At 42.5% G+C, this 17,122-nt stretch overlaps 1 protein-coding gene across 2 annotated transcripts in view; it reads left to right on the top strand.

Moving 5' to 3' along the window:
• LOC109413271 (acyl-CoA Delta-9 desaturase) overlaps window positions 1–17,122 on the top strand; it is an 83,407-nt gene that overhangs the window by 32,692 nt on the left and 33,593 nt on the right. For both annotated transcript variants that reach the window (XM_029867109.2, XM_062846313.1), the window contains exons 2-4: window positions 6,282–6,695; window positions 6,765–7,030; window positions 7,213–7,283. In XM_029867109.2, coding sequence (XP_029722969.2) covers window positions 6,284–6,695; window positions 6,765–7,030; window positions 7,213–7,283 — 749 coding nt within the window. In that variant the 5' untranslated portion in view covers window positions 6,282–6,283. The remainder of the gene's footprint in view (window positions 1–6,281; window positions 6,696–6,764; window positions 7,031–7,212; window positions 7,284–17,122) is intronic.

Genomic DNA, 17,122 nt, shown 5'->3' with positions numbered 1-17,122 from the left:
AATGTTAAAGGTTCGTTCAAATATTACGTAACGCGAAATTTGACCATTTTGGACCCCCTCCCTCCCCCACGTAACAACTTTTGTATGGGAAATTTTGATATTTTGTATGAAGCGTAACACAGCGCTAGACCCCCTCCCTCCCCTCTTAGCGTTACGTAATATTTGAATGAACCCTAAGTAGTCGTCGGCAAAACTATAAATAGGAAAACCGCTATTATTAAGTTGCCTCAATAGCGTATCTGCTACGAGATTCCACAAAAGTGGTGACAAGCCTCCCCCTTGGGGGCATCCACAAACGCTCAATTTCCTAATCGCCGCTTGACGCAATGTCGAGAAGAGATGTCGGTTTTCGAGCATTTAGTGAATCCAATTGGCAATCATTGGAGATATACCATTACCCCGTGCGGCTTCCAATATGGCATCGAAAGGCACGTTTTCAAAGGCACCCTCGATATCTAAGAAAACACCCAAGCAGGATGGCTTTTGAGCGAATGCCTTCTCGATATCGTAAACAACTGTGTACAAGAGTCACAGTGGACTTTCCAGATTGGTAAGCATGTTGGTTCACATGAAGAGGCACGTTGGCCAGATGAACATCACGGATGTGATGATCGACAATGCGTTCTAAGCATTTCAGAAGAAAAAAGGTTAAACTGATAGGTCTGAAACTCTTTGCTTCTTCATACGATGCACGACCCACTTTCGGAATAAACTTTACAGTAATATCCCGCCAGGATTTGGGAATATACCCTGTAGCAAAACTGCAAACAAGTAGTTGTTTCAAAACATGTTTAAAATGATCAAATCTCTTCTGAAGCAAAATAGGATAAATCCGATCTACCCCAGGAGATTTGAAACGAGCAAAGCTATCAAGTGCCCATTCAATCGATTCTAAAGTTATGATACTCTGAGCCGAAGCTAAAGAATCATAACTTCAAGAAAAGATTCATCCGAAGATGTAATATCCACACATCCGGGGAAGTGTGTACTGAATAAACATTCCAGAACTTCCTCATCAGAGGAAGTGAAGTCACAATTGGCAAACGAAGTTCGTTCACTTGAAAATCCTTAGATTTTGCAAGGATTTTGTTCAATCGACTTGCTTCACTCAGACTGGAAACATTTGTACAAAGGTTTTTCCAACCGGATCGTTCAGCAGACCGAAGAGCTTTCTGGTAGGCCTTGCGAGCCTACCTGAAAGCCTCCGACCCAGCCGAACGTCGTCTGTTCCAACTCTTTCTACATTGTTTTCTGAGTTTCGCCAGATCAGAGTTCCACCAAGGGGTTCCTCTTGTGGTCTTCTTAGACCGCAGAGGACAAGCTTCTCCAAAAGCTTCCATGATGAAGGCCGTTGTAGTGTCAACGGCATCATCTAAATCACTTGGAGTGTCAATGGATGGTGAATATCTATGAAATTTGGCTGCAGCCAAATCAGTAAAGAGATCCCAGTTGGTTGACCGGGGGTTCCTGAAACGCAAAGTTTGCGAAGTAACATTCACATTTTCAAACAAGATTTAGCTATGGTCAAATAAAGATTCTTCATCTGACACATGCCAATTGGTCAGCTCGTGACTAATTCTCCTAGAGAAAAGCGTTATGTCTAACACTTCCTCTCTAGCAGATACCATAAAGGTTGGGCGGCTGCCTATGTTAAGTAATCCAAGATCTGTACTACTTAAGTATTCCATCAAACTGGAGCCTCTCAAATTGATGTCTGAGCTGCCCCAGATTATATGGTGAGCATTAGCATCACTACCAACAATTAGCGGAAGTGCAGTATGCAATGACTTGCTTGATAGCATCCGTAGGGGATGGTTCATCATGCGGTAAATAAACCGAACAATAAACGTATTTTCTGTTGAGGTTTCCAACAGATACACTCATTGCACAATTATGGGTCACTCAAGGAACAATCATTTCATAATATAAATCGTTTTTCATACAAAAATAACACTTTCATTATTTTTATTTTATATTCTCTTCATTGAAACTCCTTTTTATTGTTTTATATAAAAATCTGCTTGTAAAATTCACTTTAGGCGGTGAAAATTACTGAAATGTTGGTGAATAATGAAAACCACAATTATGGGTCAAAATTGGATGTGTAACAATTATGGGTCAATTTGTTGCCTATTATGGGTCACTCAAGAGGAATCGGCTCAACAATAATGTTTTGTCTATTTTTTCAATGAATGGTCACTTATTCTAAATAGATCAACTATAGTGGAATCTAAAACTGGCCTCAAACCTCTTAACGAAGCGTGTTTTCACGATTTGGAATCAATTTTTCAAAATTGGAACAAAATCTCCAACACAACTACTGATAAACGCCTAAAAGTATGCAATGCCCATGTACGCAGAACTGTCAATATTATGCTGCACAAAAAGTGACCCATAATTGTGTGATTTTCGGTGTTCCTTGTCACAATAATGAGTCATTTAAATTTTGCCTGAAATAAGCTTTAATTAGCTGCAATCACATGAATTTCTACATTTAGAACGTAAATTATACCTTTGTTCTGATGACGATACCATTTCTCACTCGAAAATCACTAAAGCTCGCCTTTACAGAGCTTACGAAAACAGCGCACGCACTTTCTGATGTTCACAATCGAAGCGTTACTTTGACATATGGTTTTACTCCGAACAAAAAATTACTGAAAATAGGTATGTTTTGACGTATAAGCCCGTGTGCGATACGTATAGTGACACAAAACAAATCATTTCATCAACGAAAAATGATAATGGCTAACAAAAGCTTGCAATTAATTAGTATTTATCTATTCAAGTGGAAAGTGACTAATAATTGTGTGTGACCCATAATTGTGCAATGAGTGTACATCGATTGTGATAGCACATACATCTCTAGAAGTTAGTTCAGAGATGAGTGTAGCAACGATTGCGTTGTTGACAAGCACACATGCTCGAGGCATGACACATGAGTTTGCCATTTCATTTTTACTGAAAGTAGCAAACACCGGATTCACAAGGTTTCCTAGATAGAAATTCCCCTTACGAAAGTAAGGTTCTTGGACTAACGCCACTTGGGCTGTACCATTTTGCATAAGTCTACAAAGATTGATCGTTGCTGTTCTTTTGTGCTGAAGATTGGTCGGAACTATCCTAACCGTATCCACTACCCAAACTAGGCAAGATTAAACTCTTAACAATCACAGCACAAAAAAAAACAGCAACAATAAAGCCAATAAGCCTGTTGGATTATGCGTGTGGAAAAAATTTCACACTATGCAAAGCGTGTACTGAAGGCTTTAGTAAGTAACTGTGGAAGTGCTCATAATGCTGAGAAACAGGCTTTGTCCTCGTGAGGACGTTATGCCATGAAAAGAAAAGGACCCACTATTGATAACCCTCCATCCCTCCCCTTATAGTTGTTACCAGTGGTGTGCCTATCTGTCCGAGATTTGTGAGATTTTCGCTATGTAGTGTGCCGTTTTCAATGTTTAAAATACCAAGAAGATGTTTGAAGACTCTCTGAGCATCACCAACTAGTCCGTTGTCTAGGTCGTGCTTCCTTCAAAGTGCGAATAGCTCACTGGAAGCATTGAACGTGTCCGTGTTTTTTTTACAAACCAGTATGTGTACTTGGCCAAGATATTAATGTATGTTTGATTTAGCTTGACGTACAAAATAGTTAACCAGACCCCGACAGTTGTATGCAGTAAATTTGACGAATCAAGATAATACCAATTGTAAGTTAGATTTATTAATTTCAAAGTACAAAAAAAACAATACAATAAACCTTCCAGTACCCCTGAAGAAGACCAAAAAAATGGTCGAAACGTTGGGTAAATCAAATAGTATCGTTTGATTTTCTCGAGACTGTCTAGCCGTTTCCGCAGCATAACTATTCCATTCAGTCGAACCCTCCCAATCCATTTCTTAATTTTATGTGCTCAGTTTTTTTTTTTGCATTTGCTGAAGATATTTTATCATTTTTTTTCTGATAGGGTATCGCGCCACTTGGGCGGTGGCTTCTATATTCGTCTGTTTTCCACTATAACTCAGTCAATTTTGAACCAATTGACTTGAAATGTTGTACACGGGTAGATACTATACCTATCTCAGCGCATTCCAAAAATTGTGTCAATTGGTTCAAATTTGACTGAGTTATAGCGAAAAACAGACGAAAACAGAAGCAACCGCCCAAGTGGCGCGATTCCCTATCTGGGGATATTCATCAGACACTTCTATACTCACTCTTCTCTCTACGAAGTTTTTTCATGGCAAATAAACTCAGGATTACGAAGCTTATTTTTGAGTTTTGAGGTTTGACTTGATTTAGAAAACTTACTACCAGCTCAATTAAGTAATACCACTGCCAGATTTTTTTTTCTTCAAAAGAATCTCGGCACATTTTTTTTCAAGAAGTGTTGAGTATTAATACAGTAGACGTTCGCTCGGTGCAAACGGTTTAACTGCAATGCTTTTTAACTGCAAGTCCGCTAAGTGCAACAATTTTGCAGTTATCGCACCGCTATCCGTCAAAATCAAATGTCAACAGCGATGCGATGTTTTTCAGATGCACTTTTGTTGCAGTGCGATGTTTTCTGAATGCACCTTGGGTGCATTCTGCAGCGACTGACAGTTCTTCGACGTCGGTCAGTTGATGCAGTTATCGAATTTCATTCGCTAAGTAAAACATAAACATGTTGCAGTTATCGAACGTCTACTGTAAATGATTGTGTTCTAGAACACGGGCTCCCAACCGGTGGTCCGCGGCCCCCTGAAGCGCACTTCCGATACATTGTATGTAAGGAAAGAAGCTGAGCTATTGCAAATGACGCAAGCAAATTTGAGTACATTGTACATTTCGAAAAGATTTTTATGCAATTCAGTGTCATAATTTATATTTTATACTACTCATTTTAGTATTATAATGACCAACTTTTCCGTACCGGTTCATAATGCAACTGAAATGAGTTGCATAATGGAAAATAGTTGCATAATGTTCATAATGCAACTCATTTGAGTTGCATTATGAACATTATGCAACTCAAATGAGCTGCATTATGAAAAAAATGTCATTGCATAAAATTTTGTATGGAACTCGTTGCAAAACTCGATTTTTTCAGCACTCTTCGTATTTATCCAACTCGGCAAGCCTCGTTGGATAAATGTACGACTCGTGCTGAAAAAATCAACTTTTTGCAACTCGTCACATAAATAACTATTATGCAATTCAGTATCATAATTCATATTTTATGTAATCCGTTTTGATATCATAATGGCCATTTTTTCCGAAATGGTTCATTATGCAACTGAAATGAGTTGCATAATGAAAAATAGTTGTATAATGTTCATAATGCAACTCATTTGAGTTGCATTATGAACATTATGCAACTCAAATAGGTTGCATTATGAAAAAATCATTGCATAAAATTTTGTACGGAACTCGTTACAAAACTCGATTTTTTCAGCACTTTTCGTATTTATCCAACTCGGCAAGCCTCGTTGGATAAATGTACGACTCGTGCTGAAAAAATCAACTTTTTGCAACTCGTTACATAAATAACTATTTTTGCAATTACTTTGCAAAATAGTTCACTTTTCCAACACGAAGAAGAAACTGAAATAGCTTATCGACTCTAAAATAAGTGTGCCGAAAAGTGCTACTTTGCGGCACTCTTAAGAGAGCTGAAAAGTACCACTAACCCGTCCTAACCCGTGAAAATCAATACATATCATCATCAACATTGTTGTCACTTCGTAAAATGGCTCATTGCACGAAGATTTTTGACAACGCTTATCAATGGCTGCCCGAAAATTTATGACAGGTAACTGTGGCACAGCCTACCTGATTGAAAAACGGGCTTCAGTGCGGCATAGGTGCTCACACGTGGTATCCCTTGAAACATGGTTGTGCAGCTAGATGATGATCCAACTCAATAGCATTTTTCATAATTGCACAACAATTTGTATGAAACTCGTTGCAAAACTCGATTTTTTCAACACCTGTCATAATTATCCAACTCGGCAAGCCTCATTGGATAAACGGATGACTCGTGCTGAAATAATCGTCATTTTGAAAATTGTTGAAAATAACGATTTCGTCCTAAAATAAAATAGCGAAGAAACTCTATTGTGAAAGTCTAAAAAAAAGTTTAACAATAACAAACAATACGAAACAGCATATCAATCTCTGATTTCTAGTATTCAACAAATATACATATTACTAAATACAACTTCTCATCTTTTAGAATACGTATACATAAGCACAGCACAGACAACTAACCACACACATTGAACACTTTTCTTTACAGAAATGGGGGCCGACTCCCAAACCAAGTCGATACCTTGCGGAAAAACGGCCGAACTCATCGATGTTGCCATGTCCACCTCCAAAGAGAATCCCACCTCCACCTGCAGTCAGCTTCCCAGCCTAACCGAACTCAGCGAAGAACTCTCCGCACAGGATTCCACCCTCGATCCAAAGCAGTTCCAGAAAGCCCTGTCCAGCTGCAGTAGTTTGTCACATGAAGCCGAAATCGACAAAAAATTGAAAGATATCGGATCGCACACCCCGATCCTGCCGTCGGAAATCGGAACGGATTTCAATTTTAAGCGGGAGATCGTCTGGAAGAATGTGATAGGTTTCGCGTTGTTGCACATCTGCGGCTGGATCGGGCTCCATCTGGCCTTCTGGCGGTACTGCGACTGGCGGACGACGCTCTACAGTAAGTATTTATTGGGATTCTGGGGTGGGGAGATGGATTTTGAATAACATGAATTTGTTTGGGTTACAGCTGGTTGGTTGATGTACATGTCCGGTCAAGGAGTCACAATGGGTGCCCATCGGTTATGGGCCCACCGTGCCTTCAAGGCGTCCCTGTGGCTAAGGGTTCTACTACTGTGGTTGCATACCCTTGCCGGGCAGAACTGCCTTTACGTTTGGGTGCGAGATCACCGACAACACCACAAGTACTCGGATACCGATGCGGATCCGCACAACGCCAACCGTGGGTTCTTCTTCTCACACGTCGGTTGGCTGCTGTCCCGCAAACATCCAAAGGTGGGTAATTACTAGTGAGGACCATAACATTAAAGTTCTAGTGGCCAATATGTTTTCCGAAAAATTGAGCCATGTTTGCCAGGATCATGTTTGTCACTGAAACTTTCATTTCTTCCAAATCCGCAGGAATGCCTTTCACAATTTTATTTTATAATTAATACATCTCGTTGTTTACTTCTCAGGTCATCGAATACGGCAAGAAGATCGACATGTCCGATTTGGAAGCCGACCCCTTGATCATGTTCCAAAAAGAGTAAGTACCCATTAGACACCGGTTATAAAATCTGAAGATTCAAGTTCGCGGCCAATGCCAATGCATTAGTAGATATATTCTCTATTAACAGTCGGTACGATATGAATCCCACCGCTACCTTGAATGGCTTAATTCCTCGCCACGTGTTAATGACCATTCGTTTGATTAAAGTACCTACCGTTCAATAGATCCACTCCCTGCTTTACAACCCTGACTAGATCACATCGAGAAGCAGTGCTCTTATGAATGAAATGGGCATCAATGGTAAAGAGCAGGCGAAATGAACTGATGATAAAAAAACGACAACATAACAATCATACAAGTACCGCCTCTTGAATCTTGAGGCGCACCGGCTAGCTCGGTAAACTTGGCATTGAAAACACTAAACAAGCAGCACGTAAACGGTGGCTGCTGCGGCGGAGAGCATCGAAAATAATTGTTTGATGACTTGTTGCCCCTCGGTCAGTCGCACGTTCCTTCACCTGGTCGTGCGTTCGTTCAAAGCTCTCAACGCTTTGCCCTAGGCCAACTGTGTTTGAATGCATGTTAGATGACCGATGTTTGACGGTTAATTTTGGGCAAGGTCAAGAAGTACTTTCGCTTTACTACACTTGTTTAGTATGTTTCTATACAAACATACAAGTTCATCCAACTATATAAGGCATGATGGGTATGAGGAGTGAATAAGTGTAGCAAATCGTTTGTTTTCTTATCAGGCATCAGCTTATGTTTATACAGGTATCTTCAGAAATACCTACGGGACGTTACCCCAGAAAAACCCACAAAGTGTTCTTTCTATAGGATTTTGCTTTCGAAACGCTTTCGAATGATTTCTACAGAAACAGTACATACCGGATATACCTACGGAACATTCTTTAAGGCTTACTCGTGAGTTAGTCTAGCCGGAATCCTTTTTTTTTATTATTCCTTAAAGGAAGCTCCGACAAAATTTTCCAGGAATATCCACAGCACATGTCTTCTTATATATAAGCGGAATATTGTTCCAAGAATGTCCCTAAACATTTCTATGAGGAAACCCTAGAGACATTTCGCAAGTGTTGTTCTTTAACCTCTTAGAATAGGGTAAGTGTACCAATTATGACTATAGTACCAATTATTCGCCATAGTTGATTTTCACCCTTTAACGATGTAAATCAACAAGAAAATTTTTGTGAACAACAGATCACGTTTACAAAAGATGATCACACTCATTTAAACTCCACATTCTACTCAAATCATGGTAGAAATAAATCATTTTCCTTAAAATTTCGGCTTTCTTGCACCCTTTTTCGCCATAGTGTACCAGTTATGGCTAACCCCATAAGGAATGCATGCAAATAATGCGAAAAGGAACCGAAGTTAAAAAATGTAACCATAACAGGTACAGGGTTCCTATCATTGGCACACGCTGTAATGAATACTAAAAGTAGTTTAAGGCGAGATGGATCTACATAGGTCTTAGCCGAGTCGAAAGACACCAGCTTCTTCTTCTTCTTCTTCTTCTTGGCGTAACGTCCTCACTGGGACAAAGCCTGCTTCTCAGCTTAGTGTTCTATGAGCACTTCCACAATTATTAACTGAGAGCTTCCTCTGCCAATGACCATTTTGCATGTGTATATCGTGTGGCAGGCACGAAGATACTCTATGCCCAAGGAAGTCAAGGAAATTTCCTTTACGAAAAGATCCTGGACCGACCGGGAATCGAACCCGTCACCCTCAGCATGGTCGTGCTGAATACCCGTGCGTTTACCGCCTCGGCTATATGGGCCCTACGAAAGACACCAGCACAGCAAAGAAAAAAAAAAGTTTTGGCTCCATTTCTATATTTTTTCAGTGAAGTATGAAAACTAAGTCGTCTTTTAACTTATTGATGACATTCGTTGGTCTTCTCCAGTGGCGTCTCGTCCATAGGTCCACTGCGTGCACTACACAGGTGACAAAAAATAAAATAAATCATTATAATTTATAAACTCTTTATAATCTGCTCAACAGACACCCGGACAGGAGGTCCAGGTAGTGTGGGGTTAAGGACCGTTTCCTGAGTATTCCTTACCACTCCCTTTGTACTCGGAAGGCAGGCAGGTCGACACCACGCCTGCATCCATCTGCACAGCAAGTATCAAGAACTGATACCGCGTACACAGCGATTTGACCTCCCCGCAAGTAAGGCCCTATCAGCCAGCACACAGAAGGACGTGCCGATATGGGGCCTCCACCTGCTCCAATCGCGGGCTCGGATTTAACCCAGTAGACCGACGCCACGACAGCAACGCTACCAGGATGTTCTCCCCGCGGCCACTTAATCGTTGTAAGGGTCGATTTCGACCGCAGGGCACCGGTATGACCTACGTAGTCGACTCCGAACCCTTGGGCCACCTCTTGTATAGCGTCTGCACTAGCCGTTCTCCGAATCTACACGCCACATCCTCTGTAGCTCCAACCGCAGGCTTGTCCGCACTGAGCGCATGAAAATTCTGCTCTTTGGATTTACACCATCAAGCACATCATAAATTAGAAATCTTTTCATCTAATCAGATAGAAGGATGTTTAAATATTCTAAATGTCATTTCGAACTGTCAAAAAACCGCACCGCAGCGCCGCACTGGCCGTTCAAAGTGAAATTCACTGGAGTGTTTTCACCCGGGTGAAAATCTCTTTGCGCGCTCCGTGTGGCGCTGCGGTGCGGTTTTTTGACAGTTCGAAATGACATTTAGAATATTTCAACATCCTTCTATCTGATTAGATGAAAAGATTTCTAATGTATGATGTGCTTGATGGTGTAAATCCAAAGAGCAGAATTTTCATGCGCTCAGTGCGGACAAGCCTGGCTCCAAGACAATGTGGATGATAGCCGTTGAAACGGCATTGCAGCCAAACTTATCCCTACACACATCCTCTGGACAAGATTGTCCGGAGTTGTGTCCTCCCCTCATGTGGCAAGCATTCGGTCACGCATTGTGCGAAAACGCAGGCACGAACAAAACGTGTTCCACCGTTTGCTTTGAACCAGCACAAACAAGACATTCGGGAGAAGCCGCATGACTGAAACGATGTAGGATACTGTCGAAAGCAACTATGGCCCGAAAGGACCTGAGTCAGTTGGAATATTACTTTACCATGGCGCCTTAATCCAACTATCTAACCTCGGGACTAACCTATGGATCAACCTTCATTAGGTGGAACTCTCCCACGCGCGCTGTTATTTGACCATGGAGGCCACCCTAGCAGTCCTGCGTGTGCCTCTTGTGTCGCGCATTGCACAGCACTCTGTGTCCTCCCTGATAAGAATGCCAGTAGGCACCATACCAGCATACACCGCAGAGCTATTTGACATCATCCGGGACAATGCCATTAAGGCTGTGTAGGCGTAATCAACGTGGATATCGAAGGTCTTTTTTAATCACTGATCACCGCTTGCTGCTCCGACTTTCGGTAGTTCACAACCACCACCTCAGTTTTGTGGTGAGCCAACTCCAGTTTCATGGATCTCATCCGCACCTCCACAACCTTGATCGAGTGGGCAGTGTCAACTCCGCTTCTTCAATCAACTCACCGTAGACTTCCATCGTGATGTCGTCAGCGAAGCCGACGATCTCCACCCCCACCGGGAACTCTAACCTCGACACCTCATCGTACATGATATTCCATACTGGATCCAGAATGGAACCTTGCGGGACTCCTCAGGTTATGTGAAAGCACTTCTGACCCACCTCTATGTCGTAAACTAGTACTCGATTCTGGAAGTAGCTTCCGAAAATCTTGTACAGGTACCCGGGTATTCCCAGATGCAGGAGCGCATCGACAATAGGCGGCCAACTAGTACTATTGAACGCGGTCCTTACATCGATAGTCACTACTGCACAGTAGAGAATCCCCCTTTTCTTAAACTGGAGCGCTATCTTGGCCATTTTTGTGACCAACAGGATAGCGTTTACGGTCGACCTCCTCTTCCGGAAGCCGAACTGACTGCTGGAGAGGCCATTTACACCCTCAGTGTACCTCAACATTCTGTTTATGATCTTTTCGAGCAACTTTCTGCCGTGTCGATCAAGCATATTGGTCTATTTGCCGACGAGTCTCCGGGTAGTTTCCCCGCCTTTGGCAATCGAACTAGGCTCTGCCTCTCCTAAAATTCTGGGATAATTCCCTCGTCCGGGCGTTCCTGCATAACAGACCTGAACATCTCTGGAGCCTCTGCAATAGCTACTTTTAAGGCCAGGTTCGGAACTCCGTCCGAACCTGGGGCCTTACCTACGCTAAGGGACTTTGCTATCCCCGCAAGTTCCACATCGGTAACACTCTCCTCATAGCCAGCCCCAGTCCCCGGCTGTCCTATGAAAGGAGGCCAAGGACTAGAATCATGACGCGGAAAAATCCCCGCGATGGTCCCCTCCAACATCTCTGGAGATTGCTCTGTAGGAGCCATTACCCCTCTCGTCTTGGCCATCATGATCCTGTAGGCGCCACCCCACGGGTTCGCATTGGCACTCTGACAGAGACCCTCAAAGCAGGCTTTTTGCTTGCTCTTATCTCGGTCTTCAGCGCGGCTTTTGCAGCGGCGAACACCACCTGTCGTTCGTTTCGCTCTTCCTCTAATCGTGCTTGCTGCATCCGCCTGCCTACGGTGCGGCACAGGTCCGCAATCGGTTGAGTCCACCAGTAAGCCGGTTGTCTCCCATTTCTAGGGTAGACTCGCCTAGGCAGGGTCAAAGTCAAACACAGCTACCAGCTCGTCGCCGTCACCAAGTCCCGAGCAGAAGAGAATAACAACAGCATAACAAAATGCGTTATTTTGGCAAAATAACTGCATAATGGAATTAGTTATTTTTATGTTATTAACATAACATATTGAGTTATAAACTTGCCTGTCATAAGCGGCAAAATAACAAGTCACATAACAAAAATTTGTTCCTGGAAAATCAATTTAATAACATGTTTTGTTAGTGTCAATAACAACTTAATAACAGTGAATTTGGGAAATATTCCAATAACAAATTTTGATATTAAAGAGTTATTGATAACATACCGAAAGCAAAATTAGTTATGATATCAAACAATCGCACATGATGTTGAATAGGATGCTAAAGTGGAGGCGATATGCGTACGCTTTAGCCGTGGTTAAATGAAAGCATGTACGCATATGCCCTCCACATTAGCATCCTTTTCTACATCATATATGACTTCGTGTTGGCTGAGAATGCTATACATATTTAGACCAGCATGCGAGAATGGCGGAACAATCGTTGCGAACTTCAGTTTCTCTCTTCCCTCATAGGCGTATTTTCAACTATTCATGCAATCTTTTACCACAAATAGGTAGATCCGACTTAATCATCTGGAACGACAGGGAAAACATGTGAAAATACAAAATATTTCTGAAAAATCCCATTCAAATCCATCTACAATTTTGGATTCAGCTGTCTATATTAGCTTCGGTCAAACAAGTTTATTCAATAAGTTCCCTTTCAAACCCTTAATGTCCCTTTCGAACCCCACCTTCAATATCGTCTGCTATGTTCTCGTTTTGATGTATGTAGGGTGCTGCGCCACTTGGGCAGTGGCTGATATTTTGGGAACTTTTCAGCTACAACTCAGACAATTTCAAATCTCGCGGCGCCCAGCAGGGACTTGGTTTTGCACACATTATAGCACCTCAATGTCACGTAATATACCACACCTCTTATCAAATTTGATACCGTAAGCATAACTCGAGAAATACTGTAAATAACGTTGTTGAATGACGAAACTTGTTTTAGTTTTGATAGTATTTGTATAGTTTCAATTATACAATAATAACCAAACTTGTTCCACAACAAAATGTAATATTGAAATGTTTTTTAATGGCTGTATACCAATAGCTTGGTCATAACAAAATAAGATTGTCCAACAAAACATGTTATGGAAACGTAATGCCTTGATAATACAATAATAACAAAACGAGATATAAAAACAGGTTTTGTAATTTCGTAGTTATTAATTTGATATTCCCCTCTGCTCGGGGTAGGTTTCGCTCATGGCGGAGCGCCTGCCTTCGTCGAAGTATGTCTTCCATCCGCGTGCTTGGCCTTGCCACCTCTTGCTCTACCCGCTGCCTGCTCTTGTTGTAGTCGATACTGTAGCGAACCGCCAAGTGATTGCTGAAAGTAGCCATCCAGTTTGAACTACTCGTTAGGCCAGGGCTACAAAAAGTAACATCGATAATCGATTACGCTCCGTTAAGACTAAAGGTACTTTTGGTACCGACATTATCCAGATCGACATCTAGTATGGCCAGTGCATCCAGCAGGATCTGACCCCGTAGGTTTGTAAAACGGCTTCCCCATTCCACGGCTTTTGTAGGCGGCGCCCTTGTGCTCCTTGTCACGCTTGACCTCGAGGATCATTTCACCCGTACGAGTACGTCTAATACTGCGCACGTCGGCTCCCAGATTAACGAGCCTAGTGTCGCTTCGATTCACGTTCAAGACGTCCAAGTACTTAGTTGTCCCCGTCTTTTAGAATCGAAGTGTGCAACAATTTCTTTCATTAGGATATACGTTCTCAGTTAATAACAATCAACATGTTTTGATAAGTCATGACTCATGATTTGTTTCTTTCAGTTCAACGATTGTTTATAAACACTGAGATAAGAAATAAGTTATAATGTTATGCTGAAAAGTAGAACAAGTGATACTAATCTATGCAAAGCCTTAGACCTCGTATAGTAATCAAATCATCTGTATGCTATTTTATATTAATCAGATCAGGAAACCAACGACCAAATCAAAGAAATAGAAGCACAACTGACTCAACACCGATTTTGAATGTACCACCTGATTAGAACAAATAGCCAATTTATGCACGAAGGGATTTTTTGGCCTTGAATTTTGTTGTTTCGTATCGATAGTATTAAATATTTATGAAGTACAAAACAGATGACTGAGGGGAAATATCCGCCCTTCAAACTACACTTTGGAACATCAGCACCATCGCATCTTTTGTATCAAACAGCTATAATAAATATTTAATCTTGGAATACATTTTAAACCGGTCATGACCCACGAATGTTTGTTTCCATTACGTCCTTCGGAGTCTGCATTGTAAATATAATAGATCATCTCCCTCAAAGGGTGTAACACAAATCACCATGATATCCAAAATCGTCCTTCGAAATCCGTCTAGACCAGCCAAGTTTCGATTTAAAACTGTGAACCAATCTGCTCACCTTCATCATCCAAGGAAACTAATCCTATCGGTTGTAAATAATTAATGACTTATCAAAACAGTTTCGAAACGACACTGACGCTATGTAAATTAGTGAAGCGACGGACGCCTTAGTCACAGTCACTATAGACTTCCAGTTTCGTTTCCCCATGCCATGGTTTGCCCAATCCTTCGTTTCGAATTCTTTCCGCCCAGATGCAGGCAGAGATCTTTAGGTAGGTGATGACACTGCGCCAACCAGGCAGGTCTCCGTCGACGCATAGGATGTTTGTATGCAAATAGTACCGGCTAGTTCCAAATGGTAAACGTTGCGCAACTCAAACTACGTCGGCTTCGCGCTCAACTCCTTTACGCGCTGTTAAAATGACTCGGGTGAAGCTGAGATTTTTTTTCTGATTGCAACAGATGTTTGATCCAATGCGGTTTGATTTTATTGGCGAAAAAACATCATGTGCTTACATGAACTTTGTTTTCTGAAAAAAAAAATCAAAAACTGTGCAAACCAAAGCCAACTCCCAATTTCTTAAAAAGAGTTCAGATTAGAACTGGTCAAGCCAACAAAGGTATACGGTAATTGTGATTCTTTGGCCTTGGCTTAGAATTTCTGTGGAACCGATTGAATTTGCACTACATATGTAGCTTTACTCCTTTAAAATTTCCAGAAGCAGCTGGGATTTATTCTCTTTTGTTAGAGAAAGGATTTGAATATTCCAATCATGTTTAAAACAACTATTTACTTGCGTACAATTTTACTACTGGGTATATGATTTTGTGATACAATGTTTAAGGACAAACGTCTTGAAATCCCGCTTCAACAGTTCATCAGAACTTCACACGCACAAATTACAAGAAGCAAAGCTTCAAACAACAGTGCATTTTATTATTAATAGAAATATGCAGGGATAAGGAAGGGAGCCTCCTGACGGACAAACGTGAGGTGATCGAAAGGTGGAAGCAGCACTTCGACGAGCACCTGAATGGCGAAGAGAATGTAGGCACGGATGACCAAGGCAGCGGAGGAAATGACTATGTTGGTGCAGCAGAGGACGGGAACGAACCAACTCCCACGCTGAGGGAAGTTAAGGATGCCATCCACCAGCTCAAAAACAACAAAGCGGCTGGTAAGGACGGTATCGCAGCAGAACTCATCAAGATGGGCCCGGAAAAGTTGGCCACCTGTCTGCACCAGTTAGTAGTCAAGATCTGGGAAACCGAACAGCTACCGGAGGAGTGGAAGGAAGGGATAATCTGTCCCATCCACAAGAAAGGCGACAAGTTAATGTGTGAGAACTTTCGAGCGATCACCGTTTTGAATGCCGCCTACAAAGTGCTATCCCAGATCATCTTCCGTCGTCTTTCACCTAAAGTAAATGAGTTCGTGGGAAGTTACCAAGCCGGTTTCATCGACGGCCGGTCGACAACGGACCAGATCTTCACCGTACGGCAAATCCTCCAGAAATGCCGTGAATACCAGGTCCCAACGCATCACCTGTTCATCGACTTCAAAGCGGCATACGACAGTATCGACCGCACAGAGCTATGGAAAATTATGGACGAAAACAGCTTTCCCGGGAAGCTGACTAGACTGATAAGAGCAACGATGGACGGTGTGCAGAACAGCGTAAGGATTTCGTGTGAGCTATCCAGTTCATTTGAATCTCGACGGGGACTACGACAAGGTGATGGACTTTCCTGCCTACTATTCAACATCGCCCTGGAAGGTGTTATGCGACGAGCCGGGCTCAACAGCCGGGGTACGATCTTCACGAAATCCAGCCAATTTGTCTGTTTTGCGGATGACATGGATATTATTGCCAGAACATTTGGAACGGTGGCAGAACAGTACACCCGCCTGAAACGTGAAGCAGCAAAGGTCGGACTGGTGGTGAATGCGGCTAAGACAAAGTACATGCTAGTAGGTGGGACTGAGCGAGACAGGACAAGCCTTGGCAGCAATGTTACGATAGACGGGGATACTTTCGAGGTGGTAGAAGAATTCGTCTACCTCGGTTCCTTGCTAACGGCTGACAATAATGTGAGCCGTGAAATACGAAGGCGCATCATCAGTGGAAGTCGTGCCTACTATGGGCTCCAGAAGAAACTGCGGTCAAAAAAGATTCACCCCCGCTCCAAATGTACCATGTACAAGACGTTAATAAGACCGGTGGTTCTCTACGGACACGAGACATGGACGATGCTCGAGGAGGACCTGCAAGCACTCGGAGTTTTCGAGCGACGGGTGCTAAGGACGATCTTCGGCGGTGTGCAAGAGAACGGTGTGTGGCGGAGAAGGATGAACCACGAGCTCGCTGCACTTTACGGCGAACACAGTATCCAGAAAGTGGCCAAAGCTGGAAGGATACGGTGGGCAGGGCATGTTGCAAGAATGCCGGACAACAACCCTGCAAAGTTGGTGTTTGCTAACCATCCGGTTGGTACAAGAAGGCGTGGAGCGCAGAGAGCACGATGGGCGGACCAGGTGGAGCGTGATCTGGCGAGTGTTGGGCGTGACCGAGGATGGAGAGCTGCAGCTGCAAATCGAGTATTATGGCGGCAAATTGTTGATTCAGTATTATCATGAATTTGATGTGAACTAAATAAATGAATGCATTTTATTATTCTGTTCTTGCTCACTT

This window comes from Aedes albopictus, chromosome 1, assembly GCF_035046485.1.
Source record: "Aedes albopictus strain Foshan chromosome 1, AalbF5, whole genome shotgun sequence".
NCBI classification, from domain to species: domain Eukaryota; kingdom Metazoa; phylum Arthropoda; class Insecta; order Diptera; family Culicidae; genus Aedes; species Aedes albopictus.
The sequence above is the reverse complement of the archived record's forward strand: the minus strand, read 5'-3'. Positions and strand labels throughout refer to the sequence as shown.